Raw genomic sequence first — 16851 nt, forward strand, 5'->3', positions numbered from 1 at the left:
AAGTAAACTACAGACCAATATTTCTGAATAACATTGATGCAAAAATCCTCAGCAAAATACTAACAAACCAAATTCAACAGCACATTAAGAAGATTGTACACCATAACCAACTGGGATTTATTCTCAGTTCCACAACAGTATTAATATCTTTAACACTACCAAAGTGTACACTTAAGAATGGTTAAGATGGACTGGGTGTAGTGGCTCATGCCTGTAGTCCCAACACTTTGGGAGGTCAAGGTGGGAGGCAGATCACTTTAGGCCAGGAGTTTGAGATCAGCCTGGCCAACATGGCAAAAAATACAAAATTTAGCCGGGCATTGTGGCACACACCTGTAATCCCAGCTACTTGTGAGGCTGAGGCACAATAATCGCTTGAAACCAGGAAGCAAAGGTTGCAGTGAGCAGAGATCGCACCACTGCACTCCAGCCTGGGTGAGAATGAGACTCTGTCTCAAAAAACAAAAACAAAAAAAGGTTTAGAATGATAAATTTAGTTATATTTTTACCACAATAAAAACAATTACCTCTTATGTAATTTTTATATAAAGTAGCTTTCTGTTTTATTTATGTAAAATATATTTTTATTTCTATAAAATAGTTTTTATATGAAATAGCCTAGCAGCACATCTTTGTCAAGTATCCACTTTGTAATAAATAACTAAAAGGTAAAGGGCTTATCTCTTCTAATGTGATCATTTTTCTTTTTTTATTAGGCACATTTGAAATAGATGAAAGTCAGCATCTTCAGTGGCTGTCAGATTCTAGGTGGAGGCAGTGCCAATATGTCAGCGCTCACCTGGAACCATTTTCACTTCTGTGCAAATCCCTTTTATCAAATGTATCACAATGGGATACTTTTAAGAACAGTAAAGCAGTTTATTCTCTGATCAGCACACCTTTCTCTTCAGAAAATGCTTCATTGGAGGAAAATACAAAACCACCAGAGGAGAGTAAGAAAGCATTCAATGTTTTAACCTAACTTAAGTACGTGTGTATGTGTATGGATTTTCAATTTGTAAATGTCGTACAATATCTTACATTATGAAAAAATTGAAGGGAGGAATATAACTACATTTTAAGCATGCACATGTTATTCAATATAATCCTCATAACAATCCATGAAAGGATTATAAAGAACTTCATGAGAAAATCTGATAAGAAATCAGAATTTCAGAGAGATTAAATATACCACACTAGTTTCATTACACCATGCTAGTTTGGAATCTTGGATCTGAACAAACCTACATATATTGTTCATTTTAACAAATGTGTATTTTTAAAATTACATGGGAAAGGATCTTACCTTAAATTCAAATGTCTTACTATTTTTAGCACATCTTTTTCTTTTTCTTTTTCCACTTCGAACTCTCCGTTTTTCCCTACTACCTTCACTCATAACACCCCCACTCAGATTACAACCTAATTTGTTTCCTTCCACATTTTTCTCTACTTCACTTCCTGATTTTTGCCAAAATAAACAATTATATTATGCAATAACTTAAACATCCTTATACATTTTTCCTTTGCTTTTATTTCTATAAGATAAATAATCAGAAGTGGAATTGCTGGAACAAAAGAAAAGTATTTTTATGTTAACAGTTGCTGCCAAGTTGCTTTCTTTAAAAGTCTATGATAATTTATATTTCCACCAGCAATATGAATGCCCATTTTCCATAGGAGTATTGATTTTTTTTTAATTTTGCCCATCTGAAAAGCTTAAACTCCCATTAGTGTTATAGATAATTCGCTTCTGTCTTATTATATGTATTAACATCTATATTCAAATATTTTTCTGAATTTTTTATTGTCTATTGAATTTGTTTTTATAGTACCTATGCTATATGTGTTTAAATGTTTGTATAGTCAATTATGTCTATTTTTTTCTTTTATACATTCTTGATTTCAAGTTCTTATTAAGGTCTCCTCCTCCTGTAGAGTTTTCTCTTTAAGTTGTTATCGTTTTATTTTGTTGCATTTATCTCTAATATATGTGGGACCCATAATTTATTATACTGTAAGAGTCAGCAACTTTTATTTAAAAGAATTCTTTATTGACCCTTTTTGTAAAGTGAAGATCTTTTTATTTTGCAAATAACCCCAAATTATCCATTTATAACTATACCTTCATGTATCATGAACTTTTCTTAAGATCAACACATCAATATTATCTGCATTCAAAAAAGCCATTTCTATAACCTAATTTGTATTTAAAGTTAGACATTGGGAAAATACCACAGAAATAAGAGGTAAGTAGAAATGATAACCGTATCCAGGACAGCTGGAAATGAAGACTAGAAGACTTCCCACCTTGCAAAAAATTGTAATCCAGTAGGACTCTATTGTGGTGGTAAGAGGGGTCAGTATTAAATATATGTAGATAGATATAATATTTAATTTTTCAAAAATTTGATAATCTGGTTGCATTTCCATTTGGTTCTCATTTCCCATATCTGTTATAGCTGGATGAATAGAAATCTCCAACCTCTACTCTTATTAGTTTATATTCATCAGAAAGACACCACATATACAGTAACAGGTTATAATGTGTTGACTGGCTGTGCCTTTGGCTTCTCATTTTATTTCTTCATCTGTCCATCATCTTCTTATATTACTATTCATTCACCACTTCAGTTGGTCCAAGTTGAAACTTAAATCTGTCTTAATGTCTCCGTCTTTTGAGGTGTGAAGCGCAGCTAGTGATGCTGTAAAGCTTACGGAAATAAAGCTCACTTTAAAAGTCAGCCATGTTGAGAAAAAAAAAAAACTTCATAATTTTATGACAGAAATGTTCATTGTGATATCTTTTAATGATAAAAAGTATTTTACTGTTAATCCCAGTTTCTTTCTCTAAATTATATCTAGCTGAACTTTTGAATGAAAATAAAGAAACATGTAATCCTATAAATTTTCCCTGGGAGAAACTCACTTCATTTCAAAGACTTATTTTGGTAAGATATCTTATGAGGAAATATTAATATTCTAAATATTTTGAGTGCTTTATTAGTAACTTAAGCCCTTCAAAATTAAAATTTTACAAGTCAAATGTATTTTTAAAGTACCTTTTGTGAACGTTAATGTGAGAGGGAAACACACCTCCCCTTAATGCTTCTTTCATATGGAGAGTCCAATGTGAGGAACATTCCTGGAGTCCCTCTGTCCCCTCATTTGTTCTTTCCTAGAGAGGAGGACTCATAGCCCTGTCCCTTTTGGGATTTGTCTGCCTATAACGAGCATACTTTCTGGCTGCTTCTCCATGCCATAAACCATACAGGAACAGACCTTGGTCCTGTAGGGAGAGGCCAGTGACTGACCAGCACTACTTGTGACAGGTAAGTCTGTCTAATTCTAGATTCTGTATCAGGAAGCATATTGTTGCCTCATACCTAAGCCACATCCACCAGCATGACCTTTATTATTAATAAAATGATATTTTTGCCCAACACCTCTATTTCTCAATTGTTTCAGAACCTGGCTGAGGGTAGAGGTGGGTGGATTATGGGTATGCATGGGTGTCATTTATTAGCACCCCTAACACATGAAGAATTTAGTATGTGTTAAGCACTTTACATATATTATTCCAGTTAATACTTACAATAGTCTTGGAAGGTAGGCACAATTATTTCCCTCATTTTACAGATTAGGAAACCAAGGTTTATAAATTGCCTAATAGAGCCAGGTTGAATCTCAGACAGCTTGGCTCTCATATCTGTGTTCTTGGCAGTCATACTATATTATACTTCCCAGGGTAGATTATCCTAAATTCATCCTTATTGCCTTAAAAAAATCTTTATTTTGACATTTATTCCCTAATTTAGTGAAGGGAAAATCTCTCACCTCCTTTAAATTCCTTAAATCCTTAATTTCCTGAAATTCTTGAAAATGCTAACCTGGACAACCAGTAATCCTTTTGATTTCTGCCTTAAACTTTATTTTTGCAACACTTTAAAAATTCGCTCTATGTAAAGATTGCAAAATATGACTGCATCTGGCTTATAAACATGTTTTATTTGGCCTGAAGTTTTGTTTGATTTTTTGCAACTTTTCAGGTGCAATTTATTACTAATCAAATGGATTTGAACCTGTGATCTTGCTTAGAAGATTTCTGTCTTAATTCATTTGGGTTGCTGTAACAAAATAGATTGCTAAAACCCAATAGATTGGGTAATTTATAAACAACGGAAATGTACTGCTCACCACGCTGGAGGCTGGGAGTCCAACATCAAGGACCCAGCAGATTCGGTGTCTGGTGAGGGCTTGCTTCATGGGTGGCATCATCTTGCTGTGTCCTCACAACAAGAAAGTCTTTTTCTTTTCTTTTCTTTTTTTAAATTAGGTCTCACTCTGTCATCCAGGCTGTAGGGCTGTAGTGCAGTGGTGTGATCATAGCTCACTGCAGCCTGAAACTCCTGCCTCAGCCACCTGAGTAGCTGAGACTACAGGTGTGCATCACCATGACAGGCTAATTTTTTAAGAGATGAGATCTCACTATGTTGCCCAGGTTCCTCAAGACTTATTTATAAGGGAGCTATCTTTATAAGGGAACTAATCTCACCCTCATGACCTAATCCTCTCCTAAGTTTCCACCTCTTAATACTGACACATTGGAGATTAGGTTTCACCATACAAATTTGGAGGAGACACCAGCATTCAGACCATAGCAACTTCTAAGTTTTTAAGCAAAAATAACTAAAATAAATATCATATATTTTTTAAAAATTATATGTATACATATCTTGAAGTGAGTTGTTTTCTGGGTTTATTGTGATAAAATATAGATACATTATTTCATTTAATCTTCATAATAATCCGTTTTAACCCTTTAAGCATGCAATTCGGTGACATTTAGTATATCTACAATGTTGCATAACTATCATCCTCATACCTTTCCAAAACTTTGTCATTGTCTTAAATAGAAATTCTGTACCTGTTAAATAATAACTCCCCAGTCTCTCCTCCTGACAGTTGCTGGCAACCACCATTCTGCCTTCTGCCTCCCATCATGCTTATGTCTGGCTTATTTCACATAGCATGATGTTTTCAGAGTTCATCCATGTTGTACCATGTGTCAGAATTTCCTCCCATTTTAAGGCTGAGTAATATCCCATTGTGTGTACATATCATGTTTCATTTAGCCATTAATCCATTGATAGACAACAAAGGTTTGTTTCTGCCTTTTGGCTATTGTGAACAATGCTGCTAGGAACATTGATACACACATTTGTTTTTTGTTTTGGTTTGAGTTTGGATTTTTTTTATTTTTGAGCCAAAATTTGAAAATTGAGAGATTTCAAATAAAAATCCAGATTTCTGGCCTTAGGCAACACTGAGCCCACATCCCTCAATGGCAGCAATAGCTAGAGCTGAGTAGTGTCTGTCCCTTTGGCCCAGTGCACTACAATCTTCACTGCTCCCTGCTACTTCCTGACACTGCAGTTGAATGTTAGTTGCCATTTGCAAATATGATGATATTTGCATCTTTATTTTTCTTTTAGAAGAGGATTTTCTTCTTCTATCCAACCCACTTCTCTAATTTTTGTTATCTACCTGACTACTTTAGACAGATTGATACCTCTACTCTACATGTGGATTATTGACATAGTCGTGACATGAAAATATATTTAAGCTATATTAATTGACAAATACAAAATATTGAACAATCTGTACAGAATAACTTCATTTGTGGAGAAAGGGAGGGAGGGGGAGAGATGCCTGTATATGTGTTGAAAATATCTAGGAGGAGCCATAAGAAACAACATATCTGGGGATATATCTGGGGAGTAACAATACAAGAAACAATGTATCTGGGGAGTAAGACCTTCACTTTTTCATTTTTACCTTTTTGCATTGCTTGAATTTTATGTAGCAAGGATGAATTACCTGAACAACAAAAATAACTAGATTTTAAACCTGTGCCACATTATCTTCTCCCAGTAAGTTCCCAGTGATTTTAGTTTATGAACTAGAAATTTTATGAGCATAGTGATCCTATCTTCCAAACCAGAAGTTAGAAGTCATGGTCTGATCAAGTGTTGAGTGTATGCATAGGAAAACTAAGTTAGATATTTAAAACTGAGCCTGACCTGTAAGAGTTAGAAATTGAGATTGTCACATAAAAGATTAAGTTAAAATATATTAGAAAGAAGCTTGCCCTGGAGAAGGAGAATTTCTCAGAGTTCCATGAAGACAAGGACTTTGCCTAGCTTTTCACCCCTCGCCACTGCTATAGCCTATTGGACTGAAAAGAGGGTGTGAAAGAGGACAATGAGGGGATATAGACATGCAGAAAATTTTCAGAATGATTTGTGGTTGCTTAGGAGCTAGTGAAATTGAATTCAACAGAACTCTGTTTATTCTACCTTCCGTTTCTCACCTACCTCTAAAAAAAAAAAAAAAAAAAAAGCCTCAAGGTTTAAATTTACAACAGTGGAGAAATGTAACAAAATCTTGATTAATCAATTGAATAAAAAGAGGAGCTAGTGGCACGTTGGTGACAAAAAATTATGATGACCATTTGGGAGCATAGATTCTCGACAGTGATGGTATCAGGGAAACACCTAATCATTTGTTTCACTCAACGATTCTAACACGGTCTCACTAACTGGATATTCTGAGTGAACTCTGCTATTAGACCTAGAGTCTTTGTGTGCTGCCTATTTTCATTTTTAAAAAATATGATACATATAATTAAAAGAAAATTTTAAGAATAATTTTTCCAAAACATAACAGAAAAGAGCAGAATTCAGCATAATGATTAAATGTGCTGTGTTAAATATATAAAATTGCCAATATTTGACAGTTATTGAAAGGTAAAAATGGCAACTTCCCATGGTCCAACCTGGTACATCACACAGACACACAGACATGTGTAGCTTCAGTTTTGCTTTAAATGATGGAGTCCCAGATGTTGAACATGTTCAGGACATATTTTATGGTCATTAGGTAGAGAAATATCATGTAAGTGATTTGTGTAAAACAGTTTTTATGAGAAAGGTCTTTCCTCTGAAGTTTGCAATGATTTCCAGTATACCCTGAACCTCTGTTTACTACACATTTGCACTGTTTCCAAAATCTTTTAGTCCATCTAGCATTCTTTTCAGATTTGTATTCTAATTGCTTAAACATATAAAGATTGTGCTATTTGTTTTCATTTTATTAATGGAAGAATTAATACTCTTCCAGTTGTGTTATCCTGGATTTTCTTCCCTCCAACACCATGGGGTTTTCTTGCTCTAGACATGTATAGCAGAGCAGGAAGAAAACCGAGGGGAAAAAAATTTCTTTTTGCAGAATTAGAGAGTATAACTTGGATCTTTACAAACAAAGCAAGAGCTCACTCAGAGTGTGAAAGAGATAGAGACACAACGACACAAGGTAGCCATGGTATCTAAGAAGGGCCGCATTATGGCCACAGGAACATGGTGTCAGCTTCTCCTCCATGCATAGACTCTCCCATTAAGCTTCCCCAACATGAAAACTCTAGCTGTAAAGCTAAAAAATGAATACTTCTTATTTTTATTTCATTTTACCATAGGGAATATCTCCCTGGGCGGTTTTTAATTTTACCTTATCTTCCATATTTTCTCTTTTAGATAAAAATTCTTAGACCAGAAAGTTTAAATAATTCAGTGAGAAAGTTTATAACTGAAAAAATGGGAAATGAATATCTTCAAAGAACTGGAGTTAATTTGAAAGATGCATATAAAGAATCCAATGCCAGAACTCCGCTGATACTTATTCAGTCTCATGGTAAGCTATTTGTGAATAGTTAAGATGATCGATATGGTTTGGCTGTGTGTCCTCACCCAAATCTCACCTTTAATTGTAATCCCCATAATCCTCATGTGTCAAGGGCAAGAGCAGGTGGAGGTAATTGGATCATGGGGGTGGTTCCCCCCATGCTGTTCTCGTGATAGTGAGTCAGTCTCTTGAGATCCGATGGTTTTATAAGAACCTGGTATTTCCCCTCCTGGCACTCATTCCGTCTGGCCACCCTGTGAAGAAGGTGCCTGCTTCTGCTTTGCCTTCTGCCATGATTGTAAGTTTCCTGAGGCCTCCCCAGCCATGCAGAACTGTGAGTGAATTAAACCTACTTACTTTATAAATTACTCAGTCTCAGGTATTTCTTCATAGCAGTGTCAGAACAGACTAATACAATGATGATACAATATCACCCAAGAGATATGGAGAAGTAGGTTCTGTGTCAGATTATTCTGTGTTTACAATATTTTCCTAGCCCTATTTAAAATTTTTGGGAAAGGAGTTAATTACAAGTTTTTACTAAGAATAAATCTCTCTAAAAATATAACAGAGGAATAAAACCTCTCAGATTCACAAATATGGAAAAATTTATCAATGGTGATTTTCTGCACAGAAAATACCTTACTGGTCACCAAGATGGCCAAATAGGAACAGCTCCAGCCTCCAGCTCCCAGCGTGAGCGACACAGAAGACAGGTGATTTCTGCATTTCCAACTGAGCCTCCGCTGCTGATACCCAGGCAAACAGGGTCTGGAGTGGACCTCAAGCAAACTCCAACAGACTTGCAGCTGAGGAACTTCCTGACTGTTAGAAGGAAAACTAACAAAGAGAAAGGACGTCCACACCAAAACTCCATCTGTACGTCACCATCATCAAAGACCAAAGGTAGATAAAACCACAAAGATGGGGAAAAGCAGCGCAGAAAAGCTGAAAATTCAAAAATCAGAGCACATCTCCCCCTCCAAAGAAACACAGCTCCTCGCCAGCAAGAGAACAAAGCTGGATGGAGAATGACTTTGACAAGTTGAGAGAAGAAGGCTTCAGTTGATCAAACTTCTTAGAACTCAAGGGAGAACTACGAACCCAGTGCAAAGAAACTAAAAACCTTGAAAAAAGATTTGACAAATGGATAACTAGAATAACCAGTGCAGAGAAGTCCATAAATGACCTGATAGAGGTGAAAACCATGACACGAGAACTATGTGACAAATGCACAAGTTTCAGTAACAAACTCAATCAACTGGAAGAAAGAGTATCAGTGACTGAAGATCAAATGAATGAAATGAAGTGAGAAGAGAAGTTTAGAGAAAAAAGAGTAAAAAAAATGAACAAAGCCTCCAAGAAATATGGGATTATGTGAAAAAACCAAATCTACATCTGATTGGTGTACCTGAAAGTGACAGGGAAAATGGAACCAAGTTGGAAAACACTCTGCAGGATATTATCCAGGAGAACTTCCCCAACCTAGCAAGGTAGGCCAACATTCAAATTCAGGAAATACAGAGAACACCACAAAGATACTCCTCAAGAAGAGCAACTCCAAGACACATAATTGTCAGATTCACCAAAGTTGAAATGAAGGAAAAAATGTTAAGGGCAGCCAGAGAGAAAGGTCGGGTTACCCACAAAGGGAAGCCCATCAGACTAACAGCAGATCTCTCGGCAGAAACTCTACAAGCAAGAAGAGAGTGGGACCCAATATTCAACATTCTTTAAGAAAAGAATTTTAAACCCAGAATTTCATATCCAGCCAAACTAAGTTTCATAAGTGAAGGAGAAATAAAATCCTTTACAGACAAGCAAATGCTGAGAGATTTTGTCACCATCAGGCCTGCCCTACAAGAGCTCCTGAAGGAAGCACTAAACATGGAAAGGAACAACTGGTACCAGCCATTGCAAAAACATGCCAAAATATAAAGACCATCGATGCTAGGAAGAAACTGCATCAACTAACGAGCAAAATAACCAGCTAACATCATAATGACAGGATCAAGCACACACATAACAATATTAATCTTAAATGTAAATTGACAAATGGTCCAATTAAAAGACATAGACTGGCAAATTGGATAAAGAGTCAAGACCTATCAGTTTGCTGTATTCAGGAGACCCATCTCACGTGTAGAGACACACATAGGCTCAAAATAAAGGGATGGAGGAAGATCTACCAAGCAAATGGAAAACAAAAAAAAGGCAGGGGTTGCAATCCCAGTCTCTGATAAAACAGACTTTAAACCAACAAAGATCAAAAGAGACAAGGCCATTACATAATGTTAAAGGGATCAATTCAACAAGAAGAGCTAACTATCTTAAATCTATATGCACCCAATGCAGGAGCACCCAGATTCCTAAAGCATGTCCTTAGAGACTTACAAAGAGACTTAGACTCCCACACAATAATAATGAACTTTAACAAGGATATCCAGGAATTGAACTCAACTCTGCACCAAGCGAACCTAATAGACATCTACAGAACTCTCCACCCCAAATCAACAGAATATACATTCTTCTCAGCACCACATCGCACTTATTCCAAAATTGACCACATACTTGGAAGTAAAGCACTCCTCAACAAATGTAAAAGAACAGAAATTATAACAAACTGTCTCTCAGACCACAGTGCAATCAAACTAGAACTCAGGACTAAGACACTCAATCAAAACTGCTCAACTACATGGAAACTGAACAACCTGCTCCTGAATGACTACTGGGAACATAACGAAATGAAGGCAGAAATAAAGATGTTCTTTGAAACCAATGAGGACAAAGATACAACATACCAGAATCTCTGGGACACATTTAAAGCAGTGTGTAGAGGAAAATTTATAGCACTAAATGCCCACAAAAGAAAACAAGAAAGATCTAAAATTGACACCCTAACATAACAATTAAAAGAACTAGAGAAGCAAGAGCAAACACATTCAAAAGCTAGCAGAAGGCAAGAAATAACTAAGATCAGGGCAGAACTGAAGGAGATAGAGACACAAAAACCCTGCAAAAAATCAATGATTCCAGGAGCTGGTTTTTTGAAAAGATCAACAAAATTAATAGACTGCTAGCAAGACTAATAAAGAAGAAAAGAGAGAAGAATCAAATAGATGCAATAAAAAATGATAAAGGGGATATCACCACCAACCCCACAGAAATACAAACTACCATCAGAGAATACTACAAACTCCGCTACACAAATAAACTAGAAAACCTAGATGAAATGGACAAATTCCTGGACACATACACTCTCCCAAAACTAAACCAGGAAGAAGTTGAATCCCTGAATAGACCAATAGCAGGCTCTGAAATTGAGGCAATAATTAATAGCCTACCAACCAAAACAAGTCCACGACCAGACGGATTCACAGCCGAATTCTACCGGAGGTACAAGGAGGAGCTGGTACCATTCCTTCTGAAACTATTCCAATCAATAGAAAAAGAGGGAATCCTCCCTAACTCATTTTATGAGGCCAACATCATCCTGATACTAAAGCCTGGCAGAGACACAACAACAAAAAAAATAATTTTAGACCAATATCCCTGATGAACATCGATGCAAAAATCCTCAATAAAATACTGGCAAACCGAATCCAGCAGCACATCAAAAAGCTTATCCACCATGATCAAGTGGGCTTCATCCCTGGGATGCAAGACTGGTTCAACATATGCAAATCAATAAATGTAATCCAGCATATAAACAGAATCAAAGACAAAAACCACATGATTATCTCAATCGATGCAGAAAAGGCCTTCAACAAAATTCAACAGCCCTTCATGCTAAAAACTCTCAATAAAGTCGGTATTGAGGGAACGTATCTCAAAATAAAAAAGCTATTTATGACAAACCCACAGCCAGTATCATACTGAATGGGCAAAAACTGGAAGCATTCCCCTTAAAAACTGGCACAAGATAGGGATGCCCTCTCACTACTCCTATTTAACACAGTGTTGGAAGTTCTGGCCAGGGCGATCAGGCAAGATAAAGAAATAAAGGGTATTCAATTAGGAAAAGAGCAAGTCAAATTGTCCCTGTTTGTAGATGACATGATTGTATATTTAGAAAACCCCATCGTCTCAGCTCAAAATCTCCTTAAGCTGATAAGCAACCTCAGCAAAGTCTCAGGATAAAAAATCAATGTGCAAAAATCACAAGCATTCTTATACATAGCAATAACAGACAAACAGAGAGCCAAATCATGAATGAACTCCCATTCACAATTGCTTCAAAGAGAATAAAATACCTAGGAATCCAACTTACAAGGGATGTGGAGGACCTCTTCAAGGAGAACTACAAACCACTGCTCAATGGAATAAAAGAGGACACAAACAAATGGAAGAACATTCCATGCTCATGGATAGGAAGAATCAATATCATGAAAATGGCCATACTGCCCAAGGTAATTTATAGATTCAATGCCATCCTCATTAAGCTACCAATGACTTTTTTCACAGGATTGGAAAAAACTGCTTTAAAGTTCATATGGAACCAAAAAAGAGCCCTCATTGCCAAGACAATCCCAAGTCAAAAGAACAAAGCTGGAGGCATCACGCTACCTGACTTCAAACTATACTACAAGGCTACAGTAACCAAAACAGCATGGTACTGGTACCAAAACAGAGATCTAGACCAATGGAACAGAACAGAGCCCTCAGAAATAGTACCACACATCTACAACCATCTGATCTTTGACAAACCTGACAAAAACAAGAAATGGGGAAAGGATTCCCTATTTAATAAATGGTGCTGGGAAAATTGGCTAGCCATAAGTAGAAAGCTGAAACTGGATCCCTTCCTTACTCCTTATACAAAAATTAATTCAAGATGGATTAGAGACTTAAACATTACATCTAAAAACCATAAAAACCCTAGAAGAAAACCTAGGCAATACCATTCAGGACATAGGCATGGGCAAGGACTTCATGTCTAAAACACCAAAAACAATGGCAACAAAAGCTAAAATTGACAAATGGGATCTAATTAAACTAAAGAGCTTCTGCACAGCAAAAGGAGCTATCATCAGAGTGAACAGGCAACCTACAGAATGGGAGAAAATTTTTGCAATCTACTTATCTGACAAAGGGCTAATATCCAGAATCTACAAAGAACTCAAACAAATTTACAAGAAAAAAACAAACAACCCCATCAAAAAGTGGGAAAAGGATATGAACAGACACTTCTCAAAAGAAGACATTTATGCAGCCAATAGACACATGAAAAAATGCTCATCATCACTAGCCATCAGAGAAATGCAAATCAAAACCACAATGAGATACCATCTCACACCAGTTAGAACGGCAATCATTAAAAAGTCAGGAAACAACAGGTGCTGGAGAGGATGTGGAGAAGTAGGAACACTTCTACACTGTTGGTGGGACTGTATACTAGTTCAACCATTGTGGAAGACAGTATGGTGATTCCTCAAGGATCTACAACTAGAAGTACCATTTGACCCAGCCATCCCATTACTGGGTATATACCCCAAGGATTATAAATCATGCTGCTATAAAGACTCATGCACACGTATGTTTATTGCAGCACTATTCACAATAGCAAAGACTTGGAACCAACCCAAATGTCCATCAGTGACAGACTGGATTAAGAAAATGTGGCACATATACACCATGGAATACTATGCAGCCATAAAAAAGGACAAGTTCGTGTCCTTTGTAGGGACATGGATGCAGCTGGAAACCATCATTCTCAGCAAACTATCACAAGAACAGAAAACCAAACACTGCATGTTCTCACTCATAGGTGGGAATTGAACATTGAGATCACTTGGACATGGGAAGGGGAACATCACACACCGGGGGGGGGTGGGGGCAGGGGGGAGGGATAGCATTAGGAGATATACCTAATGTAAATGATGAGTTGATGGGTACAGCACACCAACATGGCACATGTATACATATGTAACAAACCTGCATGTTGTTCACATGTACCCTAGAACATAAAGTATAATAAAAAAAAGAAAAGAATGAAATAAAGCATTACAAATTGAAAAAAGAAGCAACTATTGATCAGCATCTCAAATATTACATTTAATTATTTAATTACCTCCTTTTATATAAATGTAATAAAACATTTAAATGATATATTGCAAAAAAGAAAAAGAAAATACCTTGCAAACACATACTGTTGCTCTGGAGGTTGGAATTGCCCTTATGTCTATGCATGTGTTTAATAAATATTGACATGTGCAAAAATATATGTTACAAAATAAACTATGAGAAATAAACTAGCAAAATATTTTCTTCATTTATCTTCTGTTCCAACAATTAAATGTGTCTTTAGAATTCATCATTTCAAACTTTGATTTTATTACATAAAACCTTGTCTGGAGTGCCTCCACCATTCCAGGTTCTCACCTGGAACGTTTCCATGTAAAGCACTTGGCTAGATGCTTGATACACTCATAGTAGGTACTATCCGTTTCTTAAAGACTTAGCCCATGATGGTGGCTAGGGCTCTAGACACCTGATATTCATGTTCCAAACAACAGAATGGAAGCAAGGAAGAAAGGCACACATCCTCCCTTTAAGGAGATACCCAAAGTATTACACAACACTTTTATTTTAATTTAATTTTGTTTCATTTTAAGTTCCGGGATACATGTGCAGGACATGCAGGTTTGTTACATAGGTAAACGTGTGTCATGGTGATTTGCTGCACCTATCCACCCATCACTTAGGTATTAAGCCCCCCATACCTTAGCATTTATCCTGATGTTCTCCCTCCCTACAACCTCCAACAGGTCGTAGTATGTGTTGTTCCCCCCACATTTGTCCATGTGTTCTCATTGCTCAGTTCCCACTTATGGGTGAGAACACGTAGTGTTTGGTTTTCTGTTCCTGTGTTTGTTAGTTTGCTGAGATAATGGCTTCCATCTCCATCCATGTCTCTGCAAAGGAAATTATCTTGTTCCTTTCTATGACTGCATAGTGTTCAATGGTATATATGCACTATATTTTCTTTATCCATTCTATCATTGATGCGCATTTGGGTTGATTCCATGTCTTTGCTATTGAGTATTACACGACACTTTTGCTAACAAAATTTCCTGCCAAAATATATCACAAAACCTAGATGCCCACAGAAGTTAAAAATGTAGTATTTTAGCTGGGCACACGGCCATCTCGAACAACACTGGGGTACAGCTACCGAGGAGGAAAGGACAGGTAAATGCTGGAGAAGACAACCAGCAGGTGCTGCTGTCGTTAGATATTATCATCCTCGTGTGTTAGGCTAGTAAGTGGCAGGGCCAAAATTTAAACTCTGGGCTCTAATTTCAAAACCTGTAGTCTTTCCGCTATGGCTATACCTTTTCCCACCACTACTCAATAAATGCTGGATTGTGATTTTTAAGAGGGAATTAAATGAGCTTACAGTTGTATATACCTCTTCAGTTCGTTATACAGGGATCGACCTTACCAATATCCTCCTGAGATTTGCACAAGAGTTAAAAGGAACAACACATCATGTGACCATAATTTCTCTGGGCCGTGACCAGGCAGCGAAAGCTGAAGACCTCATTTTAAAGGCACTAACGAAAACACAACAATGGGTCTTCCTCCAGAACTGCCATCTTGCAGCCTCATTTATGCCAAGGCTTTGCACAATTGTAGAATCGTAAGAATTTTACATTTATTTGTAAGGGATCAGATTGGTTACCAAAACTACAAAGTAAAACTGGAAATGGCAATGTATACTGTGTGTAAACAATAACAAAATGTGTTGAGCCACTCAGATGAAACTTAAGCTATTGGTTTTCTTTTCTCCAGGAACTTGAAAACTACACTAAGAATACATCAGTTTTTATATTTTTTTAAGGCCTCTTTAGTTTTTGTTCTCTGTCTTGTATATCAGTTTCTTTCCTCAAATTCTTACTCTCAATAGATACACAAGCCTACACACACATTATATGTACTGATGGATACATAGTTTTTAATATTCTATGTGATGTTCCAAATAGCAGAGCATAATACCTCGTATCTATCCTTTCGGTGATGATTCATTTTTATGGCCTTTACTTAGTATCTATTCTGACTTTCTCTAGCTCAAAATACTTTTCTAGGCTGTACCTCCCAAAGCACTTAGTCACTCATACAGAAATTTTTATACGATCAGCCTTCTTGTTTGCAGTGGAAGTATTTGAAAGTTTATTGCTATAACTTTGAGTGAAGAATTAGCAATGTTTTGAATCAATAATATTTCAACTAATTACATTCTATAGTTTTTATCCAGCCTTGGTTTTCTTTCCCCTTTTTTTGCATGGCAAATATCCTATTGTTATTTTTATTTTTATGCTTTGAGCATGCACGAGGAAACTATAAAACCAAAATGCAACTGCATGACTTAAATTTCTAAAAACTTTCCTAATATCATTCATGAGTTACCAGATTGTTAATTCTTTTAGCAGTTTCAAAACTGTATCAGTGGGGCACGGTGGCTCACGCCTATAGTTCCAATGCTTTGGGAAGCCGAGGCAAGATCATTGTTTGGGGCCAGGAGTTCAAGACCAGCCTGGGCAACATAGCGAACCCCACCTGTACAACAATAAATAGATAAATAAATAAATAAATACTACTAAATAATTTCTCTTTTTCACATTTATTTCATGACTTAAGAGAATCAGAAGGCAAAGATTGCTTAGTTACATGACTTTAATAGATATAAACTTTGAAATTACTTTCTACAATGTCTTTCATTCATTATTCATCCAAAAATGATTTATAGGGCATCTGCTATTTGTCAAGTATTGTGCTAGGCACAAGGATACAGCATGGACCAGGCAAACACTGTAGCAGCTTTCCAGAGGATACTAAGGTGCAAAGAGACAATAGTACAATAGTACGGCAGGTAGCACTGTGCTAATAATAAAAAAAAAAAGAACTTAGAGAAACATTCCTCAGAACAGAATTTCCATCTTAATAAGAGTAATTAATGATACATTAAACATATTCAACATAATCAGAGTATTATTAAAAGAAATTCATACTTCCGGGCCAGGCATGATGGCTCATGCCTGTAATCCCAGTACTTTGGGAGGCCGAGGTAGGCAGATCACCTGAAGTCAAGAGTCTGAAACCAGCCTAGCC

General features: G+C 36.5%; 1 protein-coding gene across 1 annotated transcript in view; it reads left to right on the forward strand.

Moving 5' to 3' along the window:
• Positions 1-16851, forward strand: part of DNAH14 (dynein axonemal heavy chain 14) — a 526180-nt gene that overhangs the window by 471955 nt on the left and 37374 nt on the right. The window contains exons 72-75 of the mRNA XM_045397720.2: positions 717-953; positions 2866-2951; positions 7593-7749; positions 15172-15382. Coding sequence (XP_045253655.2) covers positions 717-953; positions 2866-2951; positions 7593-7749; positions 15172-15382 — 691 coding nt within the window. The remainder of the gene's footprint in view (positions 1-716; positions 954-2865; positions 2952-7592; positions 7750-15171; positions 15383-16851) is intronic.

Source organism: Macaca fascicularis, chromosome 1, assembly GCF_037993035.2.
Source record: "Macaca fascicularis isolate 582-1 chromosome 1, T2T-MFA8v1.1".
NCBI lineage: Eukaryota > Metazoa > Chordata > Mammalia > Primates > Cercopithecidae > Macaca > Macaca fascicularis.